General features: G+C 45.1%; 1 protein-coding gene across 1 annotated transcript in view; it reads right to left on the reverse strand.

Moving 5' to 3' along the window:
* Positions 1 to 2,904: 2,904 nt before the first annotated feature.
* The window catches only part of GDPD1 (glycerophosphodiester phosphodiesterase domain containing 1), a 41,367-nt gene continuing 28,161 nt past the window's right edge, over positions 2,905 to 16,110 (reverse strand). The window contains exons 5-10 of the mRNA XM_067472207.1: positions 15,891 to 16,009; positions 15,462 to 15,551; positions 15,155 to 15,288; positions 13,236 to 13,295; positions 10,709 to 10,760; positions 2,905 to 7,365 (exon numbers count right to left, since the gene is read on the reverse strand). Coding sequence (XP_067328308.1) covers positions 7,243 to 7,365; positions 10,709 to 10,760; positions 13,236 to 13,295; positions 15,155 to 15,288; positions 15,462 to 15,551; positions 15,891 to 16,009 — 578 coding nt within the window. The 3' untranslated portion in view covers positions 2,905 to 7,242. The remainder of the gene's footprint in view (positions 7,366 to 10,708; positions 10,761 to 13,235; positions 13,296 to 15,154; positions 15,289 to 15,461; positions 15,552 to 15,890; positions 16,010 to 16,110) is intronic.

The following is a 16,110-nucleotide window of genomic DNA, read 5'->3' on the forward strand; positions in this document are numbered from 1 at the left end:
AGGAGAGAATGCCTCTAGACCTAGTTCCAACAGACCTCACTACCTCTGAGGATGCTTGCCATAGATGCAGGCGAAAGGAGAGAATGCCTCTAGACATAGTTCCAACAGACCTCACTACCTCTGAGGATGCTTGCCATAGATGCAGGCGAAACGTCAGGAGAGAATGCCTCTAGACCTAGTTCCAAGAGACCTCATTACCTCTGAGGATGCTTGCCATAGATGCAGGCGAAAGGAGAGAATGCCTCTAGACATAGTTCCAACAGACCTCACTACCTCTGAGGATGCTTGCCATAGATGCAGGCGAAACGTCAGGAGAGAATGCCTCTAGACCTAGTTCCAACAGACCTCACTACCTCTGAGGATGCTTACCATAGATGCAGGCAAAATGTCAGGAGAGAATGCCTCTAGACCATGGCCATACAGCCCGAAAAAACCTACAACAACCCAGTGATTCCAGCCATGAAAGCCTTCGACAATACAATGAATTGGGACTGTCACCAAATTGGAGGATTACTGACTTTCTGAATGTTTAGTATTCTGGTCTAGAGATTTGAGTGTTGGACTAGATATCGGGAGATGTCGGGTACATACGCTATCTGTGAACAGACTCAAGAGAAGGCTTATGGAGCGTGTTATCTGTCCAGCTTCTCGGACTCTCTTCTCAGGCAACCTTTGGCCTCTGCTTTGCAATCTGAAAATCTGAAAGGGAGGGAGGAGGAAAACAAACAGGCTCAAACAGGAGCTCTTAAGCAGTGGTTGCCCCACAAGCAACACAAACAAAAGCAGTTTGGGTCGCCTGGTAGGGCCAGAAAAAGTTTTCTAAGAAGGGAAACCATGCACAGTTCCAAAAGCCCACTCTCTACTCATGTGCCCATGCAGAAGGATTTCTGCGATGCTTTGCAAACATTATTCCTGGGAGTTCTCCCAATACTTTTGCATTCCAGCCTTGCTGTCCAGATAAAATATATCAAGGAAGTGTGCACACTGGGATTTGAATGTATATTGGCACCGTGCTGCAGGATGTCTTGGAGGCTGGAGGAGACTCTGTGGCTTCTGAAAAACATCAGCCTCGCTGCATTGCAGATCCTGCACCGCTCACAGCCCAAAGGCCTAGAGAGAGAGAGAGAGCAATCTCCTCTTCAGAAGGAATTCTAATGCACAGACCTGGAGGCCAGAACGCAAGGGAACATTGGGTTAGACTGCTCTCTCGTGGCAAAGGGGAGCATTGCAACCCAAACAAACCAAACAAAGCAGCAGCAAAGGGCTGCAAAAAGTGACCAGGACTCCTTAGCAGATTTACTGACCCCTCATCAACAAAACTGGGAATTTTGCCACCACCAGAACCAGGTGTTTTGTAAAGGGAAGGCATCTTAATTGTCTGCCCAACATCAAGAGAAGGGAAAGGTTTTCCCTGACAATAAGTATAGTCATCTCCGACTCTGGGACTCGTCTTCATTTCTAAGCTGAAGAGCCAGCATTGTCCATAGACACCTCCAAGCATGACTGCATGGAACGACATGACCTTCCCGCTGGAGTGGTACCTACTGATCTGCTCACATTTGCATGTTTTTGAACTGCTAGGTTGGCAGAAGCTGGGGCTAACAGCGGGAGCTCACCCTGTTCCCCGGATCTGAACCTGCGATTTAGCCCCAGCTTCTGCCAACTTAGCAGTTTGAAAACATGCAAATGTGAGTAGATCAATAAGGAAGGAAAGTGTGAAAACCTGGCTCTTCGGGCAAGCTTTGGGAACCTCATTGTAACCAAACAACTCGGTTTTGTGAACGAATATGGAACGGCTTAACGATGCAAATGGATATGGATTTACACCTGGTAGTCATTGATTTTTATGGTTTTAAATTATTTTATTATGAATTTTTATTATGTGATTTAACCTGTTTTAAATGTATTTAAAACAGCCCCCGGAGGTACAGTGGGTTAAAGCATTGAGCTGCTGAGCTTGTTGACTGGAAGGTCACAGGTTCGATTCCGGGGAGCAGCGTGAGCTTCTGCTGTCAGCCCTAGCTTCTGCCAACCTAGCAGTTCGAAAACATGCAAATGTGAGTAGATGAATAGGTACTGCTCCGGCGGGAAGGTAATGGCGTTCCATGCAGTCATGCCAGCCACATAACCTTGGAGGTGTATATGGACAACGCCGGCTCTTCGGCTTAGAAATGGAGATGAGCACCAACCCCCAGAGTCAGACACAACTGGACTTAATGTCAGGGGACAACCTTGACCTTTTAAATGTATTTATGTGTGTTTGGCATCTAATGTTGCCAATCTGTACACCGCTCTGAGTCGCCTTCGGGCTGAAAAGGGCGGGATAAAAGCGTAGTAAATAAATAAATAATAAATGGCGCTCTATGGAGTCATGCTGACCACATGACCTTGGAGGTGTCTATCAACAACGCCGGCTCTTCAGCTTCGAAATGGAGATGAGCACCAGATCTGGACTTAGAATCATAGAATCCAAGAGTTGGAAGAGACCTCCTGGGCCATCCAGTCCAACCCCATTCTGCCAAGAAGCAGGAATATTGCATTCAAATCACCCCTGACAGATGGCCATCCAGCCTCTGTTTAAAAGCTTCCAAAGAAGGAGCCTTCACCACTCTCCGGGGCAGAGAGACTTAATGTCAGGGGAAACCTTTACCTTTCCTTACAATCTATAACGATTCACTACGCAAGGAACACAATGCCAAAAAAAATAAATAAAAATGGGAGGAATTTTTTTTACAAAATTTCTTTAGCCAGGCCTATTTTTAAAAGGCAATGGTTCCTTTGACACTTTGGAGCATGTCTTAATATATATTTTAAATATCAAGTATCACATCTCTAGTTTTCTTTCAAAAGACAGTTGGCGCGAGAGGAAATGAAGTAAACGAATAAATGGACGAACGCGAGAGGAATGTTTGACGGGTATGACAGGTACCATAAAATCCTTCATTACATTTACAACACTCTTCCTTTTTCTCAAACATCCAGAACAGAGTATCAAAGTTATTTCCACATCATCGTCTTACAACAATCAGAAGAGACTCTTGCGTTCTTGTCTACGGCATTCGTTAACTTCATCAGCTCCTTTGTCCAAAGGAAGGAAGAGGATGCTTTTGGAGTCATACAAGTCCAGGTGAAAAGAATGTCTACAGGCATTTCCATCCTGTAATAGTCACGATGCAAAAATACCTTCACGAACTGACTATAAGTTAGCATTTCCCCCCCAGTGAGAAGCAACCCCATTGGGTTGCAAAGTGGGCATAGGATGCAAACATGAATACAGTTTTTGGGTGATGCAACTGATTCAACAGCTCTGCATTAACGATCAAAATGTGCATCAATATACATCTACGTGTTTATTCTATTTTACAACAGCGTACCCACAAAACAATACATCCATTGGTCCACAGAAGCCCAAGCATTTAATTCAGGGAGGGATCCTGAGGACAAAAGGGGAAAGGAGAGGAAGGGGTAGGACTCGAGGGCCAGATCTATCACAGTGATCGTGAAGGACGTTCACTTTAATGGGATGGGAGCACGTTTCGCCAAAACAGTGGTTCTCAACCTGGGGGTCGCGCCCCCCAGAGGGGTCGTGTGACAATTTCTGAGGGGTCGTGGCAAGACCTCATTAGGCCCCGCCCCCTCCTGCAGGGAGCATGCTTCGCCAGAACAGTGGTTCTCAACCTGGGGGTCGCGCCCCCCAGAGGGGTCGTGTGACAATTTCTGAGGGGTCGCGGCAACACCTCATTAGGCCTCGCCCCCTCCTGCAGGGAGCATGTTTTGCCAGAACAGTGGTTCTCAACCTGTGGGTCGCGCCCCCCAGAGGGGTCGTTTTACAATTTCTGAGGGGTCGCGGCAACACCTCATTAGGCCCCACGCGCCATCCACAGCATGCCAGAAAGGCCCCGAGAAGCTTAGGCCTTCTCCTGGCATTGGCAAGAGCGCGGGGGGATGAGGGTTAGTGCAGGAAGTGCATGCCCATCCTGAATATCAGATATTTACATTACAATCCATAATAGTAGCCATTATAAAGTAGTAACGAAAATACGGTTGGGGGTCACCACAACATGAGGAACTATATTTAGGAGTCAAAGGTTGAGAACCACTGCGCCAGAAGTATTTTGAACCAAAGCTTTGCAAAAACCCGCTACCTATTTCACAGTACTATTTAAATCAAGACTGAATGCTACATTCTACAGCTCCCAAAGGGAACGATCTCCCCATAGTGAAGAGCCCCAAGTCACATTTATATCCGGTTCCTCTAATAACAGAGATCTTCCAAATTGACACAGAAAGATTAGACTAGAGAGTTGAAAAATAGACGATTGTGAACCCAGGTCCATTATCGAACAGCATGCCACCCCAGTCTGGGCTCCTTCCACCCCGTGGCTTGCTCCCATTACACTTCAGCACTGCAATTACAATCAGAAACACAAAAGAAACTACCTTTTCCAGCTATATCGGGAATATATCCTTGCACATGGAAGGCGAGATAGACTCAGGGGACCAAAGTACGCCTGCAAATACATGACAACCCTATTATTTGATTCACAGACTTGTTAGAGCTGTCCTACGTTGAAGCGACACTCTTCCAAGAGCACAGAGGGGGATTTCTAGCAGCGTCAATAAAAAGCGATATTCTGGGAGACGTAAACCTGGAGTTACAGATTCGAATGATGCTAAGAAAAGGTTGCAGCCCTATCACAGCCTCTGATCATGTCTCATCATGATGAACCATTGGTTCCTTCGGCAAGCAGTGGCTGCAAATTCTTCTGAAAATACTTTAATTTCAAAATAAAAAGCTGGAATAGCGGTGTTGTACAACATACTGGCCTGAAGATTCCCGACTACACCGATCCCAACTAACAAGCAGCATTATTACTCAGTTGTAAGCATCCCTTTTGGTCAGAGAAGAAGGCCAACATCATGAGCTACGCTACAAACTGGCTTTAAGAACTCCTTGGACAAACCCACAGGAGTCTCAACCAGTGTTTTCAATATTTAATTCCATTACAACTGGCCCGGCCCATAGTGTTTGACTCCTGTGCTTTAAACGTTGTGATTTTATATTGTTGATGTGTGATTAATAATTGGTTTTGTATTGTATTTCTATTTTTATGATTTACTGCTGTGTTGTTATATTGATGTACTAGCTGTCCCCTGCCACACATTGCTGTGGCCCACTCTGGTGGTCATGGGGGTTCTGTGTGGGAGGTTTGGCCCAATTCTAACATTGGTGGGGTTCAGAATGCTCTGTGATTGTACAAATCTCAGCAACTACAACTCCCAAATGTCAAGATTCTATTTTCTCCAAACTCCATTAGTGTTCACATTTGGGTATATTGAGTATTTGTGTAGAGTTTGGCCCAGATCCATCATTGTTTTGAGTCCACAGTGCTCTCTGGATGTAGGTGAACTACAACTCCAAAACCAAAGGACATCGCCCACCAAATCCTTCCAGTATTTTCTGTTGGTCAGGGGAGAACTGTGTGCCAAGTTTGGTTCAATTCCATCATTGGTGGGGTTCAGAGTGCTCTTTGATTGTAGGTGAACTATAAATCTCAGCAACTACAACTCCCAAATGACAAAATCATTTTTTTTTAGTGAAGGACATACATTGGGCTGTTAGGTGTCTTGTGTCCAAATTTGGTGTCAATTTATATAGATTGTATTGCTGGACTTGGCCTTATGTAAGCCACCCCAAGTCTCCTTGGGGAGATGGTGGTGGGGTATAAATAAAGTGTTGTTGTTGTTGTTGTTGTTGTTGTTGTTGTTGTATGGAGCAAAGGTATACATGAGGCTGAATTGAAACCCACAGCTTCTTCCCAGGAATAAGAAGGAGGAGCAAAGCAAAGGCAGAATTTGGGAGTTCAGCTCCCTTCCAAAAGGCCCTTGTTGTCAATACAGTACCAAATGTTGGAACCGGGAGAATCACCCAAATCTCCTTCTCAGTGCCATCCTCATCTCACCTGCCCCCGGTGACGTAGTGGGTTAAACCCCTGTGCCGGCAGGACTGAAGACCTACAGGTCGCAGGTTTGGATCCAGGGAGAGGTGGGTGAGCTCCCTCTGTCAGCTCCAGCTCCCCAAACGGGGACATGAGAGAAGCCTCCCACAAGGATGGGAAAATATCAAAACATCCAGGCAACGTCCCCTGGGCAACGTCCTTGCAGACGGCCAATTCTCTCACACCAGAAGCGACTTGCAGTTTCTCAAGTCGCTCCTGACACGACCAAAAAAAAAATCCCACCTGCGACAATCAGGGTGTTTTTTTCCCACACTAGTCTCAAAACATCCAGGCAATGTCCCCTGGGCAACGTCCTTGCAGACGGCCAATTTTCTCACTCCAGAAGCGACTTGCAGTTGCTCAAGTCGCTCATGACACACACAAAAAAATTCCCACCTGCGACAATCAGGGTGTTTTTTCCCCACACTAGTCTCAAAACATCCAGGCAATGTTCCCTGGGCAACGTCCTTGCAGACGGCCAATTTTCTCACACCAGAAGCGACTTGCAGTTTCGCAAGTTGCTCATGACACACACAAAAAAATCTCACCTGCGACAATCAGGGTGTTTTTTCCCCACACTAGTCTCAAAACATCCAGGCAATGTCCCCTGGGCAACGTCCTTGCAGACGGCCAATTTTCTCACACCAGAAGTGACTTGCAGTTTCTCAAGTCGCTCATGACACAAAAAAAAAAAATCCAACCTGCGACAATCAGGGTGTTTTTTCCCCACACTAGTCAGTTTACTAAAATATTTACATACTCATTGCAAGATTTAAAAAAAAATACGTTGTGCTGGAATGTTTTCCATGTGCAAACGTGGTGAAGCCTAAGTGAGAAGCGACAGACAGTTACGTTAGGACTCTCACCTCTACAAATTGACCCTGTCGGCATCTCTCTTTTGAGGCGCCTCTCTCCGGCTAAGGGAAGAAGCCGCTACTCATGCTATTTACAAAAAAGGAAATGTAAACTACGTCTCGTTAAAAACGGTAAATAAATAGAGCTGTGTACAATCTCTAGAAGTGTCGTGACTTAAAGAATGAGGTAATATGATGATCCAGCTGCTTGTGTCGGCCCTCACTGGGAGACGGCAACGCTGAAGAAGGGGGAAAACAGAGAGAAGAGAGAAAGAGAGAGAGAAGGAGAGCGGTCCCTCTCTGGCCTTTTCTTGTGCCGTTCCGGTCACTCCCCCGCTTTCCCACGCACCCCACACTTCTCTACAAGAGCCCCCGCCCCTGCGTTTGCGTTATGCGGGGTAGGCGTGCAAGAAGTTCTTCAGCTTTGTGGGGTAATCTGTCATCACACCGGTGGCTCCCAGGTCAAAAGCTCGCTGGTATTCCTGCTCTTCGTTGAGCACCCAGATATAGACCTGGAGGAGAGAACAACAGGGAAGAGAGGCTCAGGTGGCGCAAAGAATCCACACAGGTCTACCTCAGCATGATCAGAAGCAAGGCCACTGACACCTGCCTTCTTGGCATGCCTGCAAATAGTTTCTGACCCACGATAACCCTAAAGAGAACTTAACACAGGGTTTATTGGCAAGCTTTGTTCAAAGGGGGGTTTATTTACTTTTTATTTATTTATTTATTTAGAGCTTTTATAGCTTCTCAACCTCCAAGGAGGGACTCAGGCCGGCTAACAGAGAATCAATATGCAAATAAACTGAAGCATAATAACATCATAGTACATTAATACATTAAAACACATTAAAATACAGATCAAGAATGACATAAAGCCAATTCGTCAAGGTAAATCACAAATTCACCACCATCCACCTTGTGGTCAACAGTTATCGGTTTGATCATCAATCTAAGAATGCTAAGTTCCAGAGCCAAGATTTTACCATATTTCTGAAAGTCAGGAGGGAGGGGGCAGATCTGATCTCTATCAAGAGAGAGTTCCACAGCCGAGGGGCCACCATCGAGAAGGCCCTGTCTCTCGTCCCCACCAGACACGATTGCGAAGGTGGTGGGACCGAGAGCAGGGCCCCTCCAGAAGATCCTAACAACTTTGATGGTTCGTAGGGGAGAATCCATTCGGACAACTGGGCCGACGACTCCAACTGGGCCGGAGTCGTTTAGGGCTTTATAGGTCAACACCAACACTTTGAATTGTGCTCGGAAGCCAATTGGCAGCCAGTGGAGCTGGCGCAACAGAGGAGTAGTATGCTCCCTGTACCCTACTCCTGTTAGTAATCTGGCTGCCGCACGTTGGACTAGTTGTAGCTTCTGGGCAGTCTTCAGAGGCAACCCCACGTAGAGAGTGTTGCAGTAGTCTATACGGGATGCAACCAGAGTGTGGACCACCATGGCCAAGACAGGTTACCATTGACTTCCAATGGGATTTTGGCCTGCATCCATAGGAGCCTAGTGCCTAGATCTAGGGAAGTCATGCTCCCCATACTCTATTCCGCTTTGGTTAGACCCACACCTGGAATATTGTGTCCCATTCTGGGTACCACAATTCAAGAGAGATATTGACAAGCTGGAATGTGTCTAGAGGAGGGCAACTCAAATGATCAAGGGTCTGGAGAACAAGCCCTATGAGGAGCGGCTTAAGGAGCTGGGCATGTTTATCCTGAAGAAGAGAAGGATGAGAGGAGATATGATGAGGGCCATGTATAAATATGTGAGAGGAAGCCACAGGGAGGAGGAGGGAGCAAGCTTGTTTTCTGCTTCCCTGGAGACTAGGACACAAGGGAACAATGGCTTCAAACTACAAGAAATGAGATTCCATCTGAACACGAGGAAGAACTTCCTGACTGTGAGAGCCGTTCAGCAGTGGAACTCTCTGCCCTGGAGAGTGGTGGAGGCTCCTTCTTTGGAAGCTTTGAAACAGAGGCTGGATGGCCATCTGTCAGGGGTGATTTGAATGCAATATTCCTGCTTCTTGGCAGGATGGGGTGGGACTGGATGGCTCATGAGGTCTCTTCCAACTCTAGGATTATATGATTCTATGATGTGGGTCAAGAATAGGGCTCCACAGCCACCTTTGGACCCACTTCCATTGATAATATTATAATATAATGCAATATAATACTACTACTAATAATAGCATATTATAATTATATATTTTATATTAAATGTAATATTACTAATATGATAGCCATGTATAAATATGATATGATAGCCATGGATAAATATGTGAGAGGAAGCCACAGGGAGGAGGGAGCAAGCTTGTTTTCTGCTTCCCTGGAGACTAGGACGCAATGGAACAATGGCTTCAAACTCCAAGAAAGGAGATTCCATCTGAACCTGAGGAAGAACTTCCTGACTGTGAGAGCCGTTCAGCAGTGGAACTCTCTGCCCCGGAGCGTGGTGGAGGCTCCTCCTTTGGAAGCTTTTAAGCAGAGGCTGGATGGCCATCTGTCAGGGGTGATTTGAATGCAATATTCCTGCTTCTTGGCAGAATGGGGTTGGACTGGATGGCCCAGGAGGTCTCTTCCAACTCTTCGATTCTAGGATTCTATGATCCTGAGGCTGAGATAGTGTGGCTTGCCTAAAGTCACCCTCAAGGTGCATTCGTGGCCAAGCAATCTGTGGTCTTTGAAATCACAGTCCAACACCTAGACCACTACGTACCAGCACTGATTTATACCTCATCTTTCTTCCAAAACCAAAGTTGCTTATCATATCAGGTACAACTAAAGGGCTAAAGCAGTACCTGAGGAACAATTCAAAGTGCTGGCTTTAGCCTATCAAGCCCTAAACAGTTCTGGCCCAACTTACCTGTCCGATCGCATCTCCTCCTATGAACCCACTAGGACATTAATATCGTCTCAGGAGGCCCTGCTCTCGGTCCCACCTGCATCACAAGTACGTCTGGCGGGGACAAGAGACAGGGCCTTCTTAGTGGTGGCACCTCGGCTGTGGAACACCCTTCCTACAGATATTAGATCGGGGCTCCTCCTTGTTATCATTCCGGAGGAAAGTGAAGACCTGGTTGTTTGAGCAGGCATTTGAATAAGCAGTGTAAAGAATATAGGAATATGGAACAATTGGATGATGAAACTGGATCCTGATTCTAATTATGAGACGCTAACGAGATGTTTATTGATGTATAGTAGTTGTATTTTGCTTCGTAATGTGGTTGTTATTGCTTGTATTGTGGGCTCGGCCTCATGTAAGCTGCACCGAGTCCCTTGGGAGATGGTAGCAGGGTATAAATAAAGTTTATTATTATTATTTATTATAATTGATTGTTTAATATGCTACTGTTTTAATTGTTTTAAACTGTTTTATGTTGTCCTGAGCATTGAATTTTGCTATTGTTAACCGCTTTGAGTCGCCCGAGGGCTGAGAAAAGTGGTATACAAATATAGTAAATAAAATAAAATATAGTAAATAAATGTTTACAGAGCAGTAAACCGGGCTATGGTGCAATTGGCTAGGAGTCCGCTGCATTAAATCACTACTGATCGAAAGGTCATGAGTTCGAAGGCAGCTAGGTCAGGTCAGAGTAAGCTCCCGACCATTTGACTAGCTTACTGTTGACCTTTGCAGCCTGAAAGACAGTTTCATCTGTCAAGTAGGAAATTTAGGTACCGCTTTATGCGGGGAGGCTAATTTAACTAATTTACAATGCCATAAAAATCTCCAGCAGTGCATGAAAGAATGAGGAAGTACTCCTTGTATACTACCAAACTTTTCCTTAGGAGAATATGGCCCTTTGAGTAGCTCCCCATAATAAACAGATTCCACATAGTAGCCTACCTGAATCCCTCGGGCAGTGAGATGGTCAAATAATGCTTTCCTCATTAACAATCTGCAATAACAACGAAAGAGAAATCATCTGTATGTCTCCAAACGAACACAAACATCAAAATGGCTATCAGGGAAGATCTGGCAGTTGTAAAGTAAAATTAAACCAACTGTTCTACTCAAATGTCGTACAAATGGCTTGCATATTCGGATTACCTGGAGAAAAGATACATACACACACACAATACACACCAGAGATAAACAGAATTTGCGAGGGGGATGGACGGACTATCAAAATAGTTTTTGGTCCCAAGATCCTGATGGGGAGATGGGATGGGATACATATAAAGTTGTTGTTATTATTTTACTGACACAAAAAAACCAGTATGTACCAGCAAATGAGAGTTATATGCTGGATTTCTATTACAAAATCACAAGTTGAACGCTTCCCAAGCGTCTAGGACTGTGTGATGTATTTTCGAATGATGCGTGCAGATCCATGTCAGGAGGCCTTATTATTAATGACACAAAAGCACAGTATGTCACAGCAAACAAGATCTCTATGCTGGATTTCGTATCACAAAATCACAAGTCGAACCCTTCCCAAGCGTCTAGGACTGTGTGATGTATTTTCGAATGATGCGTGCAGATCCAAGTCAGGTGGCCGTTTGCAGTTGACAGATCGTGATTTTGTCAATGTTTGTTGTTTCCAAATAACGGCTGAGATATTTTGGCATGGCGCCCAGTGCGCCCATGACCACTGGGACCACCTGGACTGGTTGATGCCATCAGAGCTTTTTCCGTTCGATTTTGAGGTCTTGACAGCAGCTGAGTTTCTCCTGTTGTTTTCCCTCAATGCGACTGTCACCCGGTTTGGCGACATCCATAATCCAGAATTTTTTCTTTTCCACAATCGTGATGTCTGGCGTGTTGTGTTCCAAAACTTTGTCAGCCTGGATTTGAAAGTCCCACAGTATTTTTGCATGTTCATTTCCCACAACCTTTGCAGGGTTATGATCCCACCAATTATTTACTCCTGGCAGCTGGTCCTTGTGACATAAGTTCCAGTGAATCACAGAGTTGTGCCTCTGTTTGTAGTTCGTCTGTGCAATTTTCTTGCAAAAGCTGAGGAGATGGTCCATGGTTTCCTCCGCTTCCTTGCACACTCTGCATTTTGGGTCATCCGCTGATTTTTCAATCCTGGCCTTAATGGCCTTTGTCCTGATGGCTTGCTCCTGGGCTGCAAGAACCAGGCCTTCTTCTGTCTCCTTCTTCAGGGTTCCATTCATGAGCCATCACCAGGCCTTCTCCTTGTCAACCTTTCCTTCAATCTTCTCAAGGAACTGCCCATGTAAGGCTTTGTTGTGCCAGCTGTCAGCTCTGGTTTGGAGTGCAGTTTTCTTGTACTGACTCTTTGTCTGCTGTGCTTTGATAAGTTTCCGATTATTTACTTCCATTAAAGCAGGTTCTTGGCTTTCCTTGACATATTCTGCCAGGGCATTGTGTTTTTCTTCTTCAACTGCTTGCTTGACTTGTAAGAATCCTCTGCCCCCAGACTTTCTAGACAGATAGAGCCAGTCAACATCACTGTGAGGATGTAATGAATTATGAATGGTCATGAGTTTTCATGTTTTCCTGTCCAAATTGTTAATAATAATAATAATAATAATAATAATAATAATAATAATTTATTACTATTATTATTATTATTATATTTTATATTATTATATATTATATTATAACTAGCTGTCCCCTGCCACACGTTGCTGTGGCCCAGTCTATGTATATGTGTTTTGTGTGTGTATATATGTATATATGTGTGTTTGCGTATATATGTGTGGTTTTGCGCATGCGTTGTAATGTATTATTTTTCTTTTTTTGGCTTTTAAAGTCTTTTCTGTGGTGTTCTTCAGTGTTTTGTGAGTGATAATAATAATAATAATAACAACAACAACAACAACACTTTATTTGAACCCCGCTACCATCTCCCCAAGGGACTCGATGCGGCTTACATGAGGCCAAGCCCGCAATACATCAATGAACAAAACATCAATAAAATAAAACAATCAATAAACAATCAATACAATATAAATCATAAATCACATAAACAAAGTGATGGTCACTCATTGGCCTGAGAGATGTCTTGTGTCCAAATTTGGTGTCAATTCCCCCAGTGGGTTTTGAGTTCTGCTAATCCCACAAACGAACATGACATTTTTATTTATATAGATTATTATATTATTATTTCTCAAATGCCAAGAAACCTTCAGGGAAGACTTGAGCGAGTTTGACAATGATTAGTGGGCAGTGACATGGCTCACACCAACTGTGATAGAGTCAGGCATTGACTTTGGGACACCAGCCAGAAAACAGGGCCTACAATTTATTTATTTTATTTACATTATTTCTATCCTGCCCATTTCAGCCCGAAGGTGACTCAGAGAAGAGAGAGCTGGAGGGTTTGGGGATAGGATTTGTTCTTAGACAACCAACTAGAAGAAAGGAAAAAAGGAAGAGGAAGTAAGGAAGGCAGCCTTACGTGTCTGTAAGCCAAATGGTAAACCGCTGACTCCTGGTGATCTTCTCTGGTTCTTTCAATCTAAGATCAGAATGAAAAAACTTGCATTTACTCTCCCTTTTTTATAGTATGTGCATTTTCAAGCCACACTAAAGTACCCAGAACCAGAAAGTGAATTATTTTACCGGTAGATGGTAGGACTAGCTCAGTGCTTCCCAAGCTGTGGTTCGTGGACCAATAGTGGTCTACAACAGTGTTTCTCAACCTGGGGGTCAGGACCCCTGTGGGGGTCGCAAGGGGGTGTCAGAGGGGTTGCCAAAGACCATCCAAAAACATAGTATTTTCTCAGTTCTTGTGGGTTTTTTCGGGCTATATGGCCATGTTCTAGAGGCATTTCTCCTGACGTTTCGCCTGCATCTATGGCAAGCATCCCCAGAGGTGAGGTCTGCTGGAGCTGGGAAAAAAGGGGTTTATATATCTGTGGAATGACCAGGGTGAGACAAAGGGCTAGGTGTGAAAGATCCACACCTAGCCCAACTTACAAAAGCCCTTTGTATCACCCTGGTCATCCCACAGATATATAAACCCCTTTTTTCCCAGCTCCAGCAGACCTCACCTCTGAGGATGCTTGCCATAGATGCAGGCGAAACGTCAGGAGAAATGCCTCTAGAACATGGCCCTATAGCCCGAAAAAACCCACAAGAACTGAGTGATTCCAGCCATGAAAGCCTTCGACAATACATAGTATTTTCTGTTGATCATGGGGGTTCTGTGTGGAAAGTTAAACATGAGCCAACAATGTGATGTGGCGGCAAAAAAAGCCAATGGGATTTTGGCCTGCATCAACAGGAGCCTAGTGTCTAGATCTAGGGAAGTAATGCTACCCCTCTATTCTGCTTTGGTTAGACCACACCTGGAATCACATTGTGTCCAGTTCTGGGCACCACAATTCAAGAGAGAGATTGACAAGCTGGAATGTGTCCAGAAGAGGGCGACTACAATGATCAAGGGTCTGGAGAACAAGCCCTATGAGGAGCAGCTTAAGGAGCTGGGCATGTTTAGCCTGAAGAAGAGAAGGCTAAGAGGAGATATGATGAGGGCCATGTATAAATATGTGAGAGGAAGCCACAGGGAGGAGGAGGGAGCAAGCTTGTTTTCTGCTTCCCTGGAGACTAGGACGCGGAACAATGGCTTCAAAACTACAAGAGAGGAGATTCCATCTGAACATCTGGATGGCCATTTGTCAGGGATGATTTGAATGCAATATTCCTGCTTCTTGGCAGGGGGTTGGACTGGATGGCCCATGAGGTCTCTTCCAACTCTTTGATTCTATGATTCTATGAACAGGAGGAAGAACTTCCTGACTGTGAGAGCCGTTCAGCAGTGGAACTCTCTGCCCCGGAGTGTGGTGGAGGCTCCTTCTTTGGAAGCTTTTAAGCAGAGGCTGGATGGCCATCTGTCAGGGGTGATTTGAATGCGATATTCCTGCTTCTTGGCAGAAGGGGGTGGGACTGGATAAAGGCCCAGGAGGTCTCTTCCAACTCTTTGATTCTATGATTCTATGAAAGTTTGGTCCAATTCTATCGGTGGGGTTCAGAATGCTATTTCACTGTGGGTGAACTATAAAAATTTCAAAACTCTAACAAAACTCTCAAAATTTCATTATAAATGGCAGTTCCTAATTGGTTCTGTCATAAAAATCACCAATAATGAAATAATAATGAAATTTTGAAAGTTTTGTTAGAGTTCTGAAATTTTCACCACCAGAACTTTAGTTTTGTAAGTACTTTAGAACCATTTAGAACCATGCATTGCCCAGGCCTAGCAGACAGTGCAAAATAAGGCCCTTGCAAGCCACAGTCGCAAAGCTCTCACTACCAAGACAACTGCCGTCCTTGCGCTTTCCTTCACATGTTTCCTATGCAAAACAGGCCACTCACTTGAGGATGATGGAAGGCATGGGGATCTCCAAGAAGCCCTCCAGGATGGGAAAGAAAGGCAGGAGACCAGTGTAGAAGAGGCCCAGGAGGAGGAGGACGCGCCGTAAGCAGAAGAGGATTGGGATGCGAGCGTTCTGGGGAGAGAAACCAAATGAGAAACACGGAAGGCCAGTTACAAAGTGGACCAAGACAGGATTGGTGCCTCACCAAACTACAGATCCCATGACCACGCCACACTGAGCGATGGCAGTTCAAAGGGTGCCAAAGTGCAGCGACAGGAAGCAGGATGAAAATCTCAGCCACTCACCTCTTTATGACACTTCTCCACAACCTCATGGCTGACGCTGCCCCAGACTGTCAGATGCTCACGCTTGTAATAGGTCACTAATTCTGACACCTGGGATCAATACACACACACAAAAGGAGAGATGACGTTATTATTCAGGAATTAGTCCCCCACAGTTGAAGGTAATCCTGACCACAAAAGGGCACTGGAGGCCCTAGACACTCCTAAAGGGGTGTTACCTGTATGACTCTCTAGGTCCTCCAGTGTGAATCGAGAAAGCTGACTATGGAGAATAATCAAATCTGCAAATGTGAACCCAAAGCAAGCCGCCTTATGACAACAGATGTATTTGCCTACTCGAAGTAGACTGCTTCTCAAACTCTCAGCAGCTTCCCATCCTCTTCCTCTCCCAATTTTCTATGAGAGCAGGATCAGACCAATAAGGCTCACCTTTTTAATGAGGGTGTTGTTGTTCACCTTGATGTCGATGTTGACGGGGGTGTGGGGGAAGGCTTCAAACACTTCCTTCAGGAGCGGGATGCGCTGGTCTTCTCCCTCGCAGTGGCATTCTGAGGGATGGAAAACAAAATGGGTTTCTCCTAGGAGACTGGCAAGTTACTCTCATTTCTAATTAGAACCAGAACTGTGGTGCAGCTGCCTGGGAGTCAGC

The sequence above is a fragment of the Anolis sagrei genome, chromosome 11 (genome assembly GCF_037176765.1).
Source record: "Anolis sagrei isolate rAnoSag1 chromosome 11, rAnoSag1.mat, whole genome shotgun sequence".
Lineage (NCBI taxonomy): Eukaryota > Metazoa > Chordata > Lepidosauria > Squamata > Dactyloidae > Anolis > Anolis sagrei.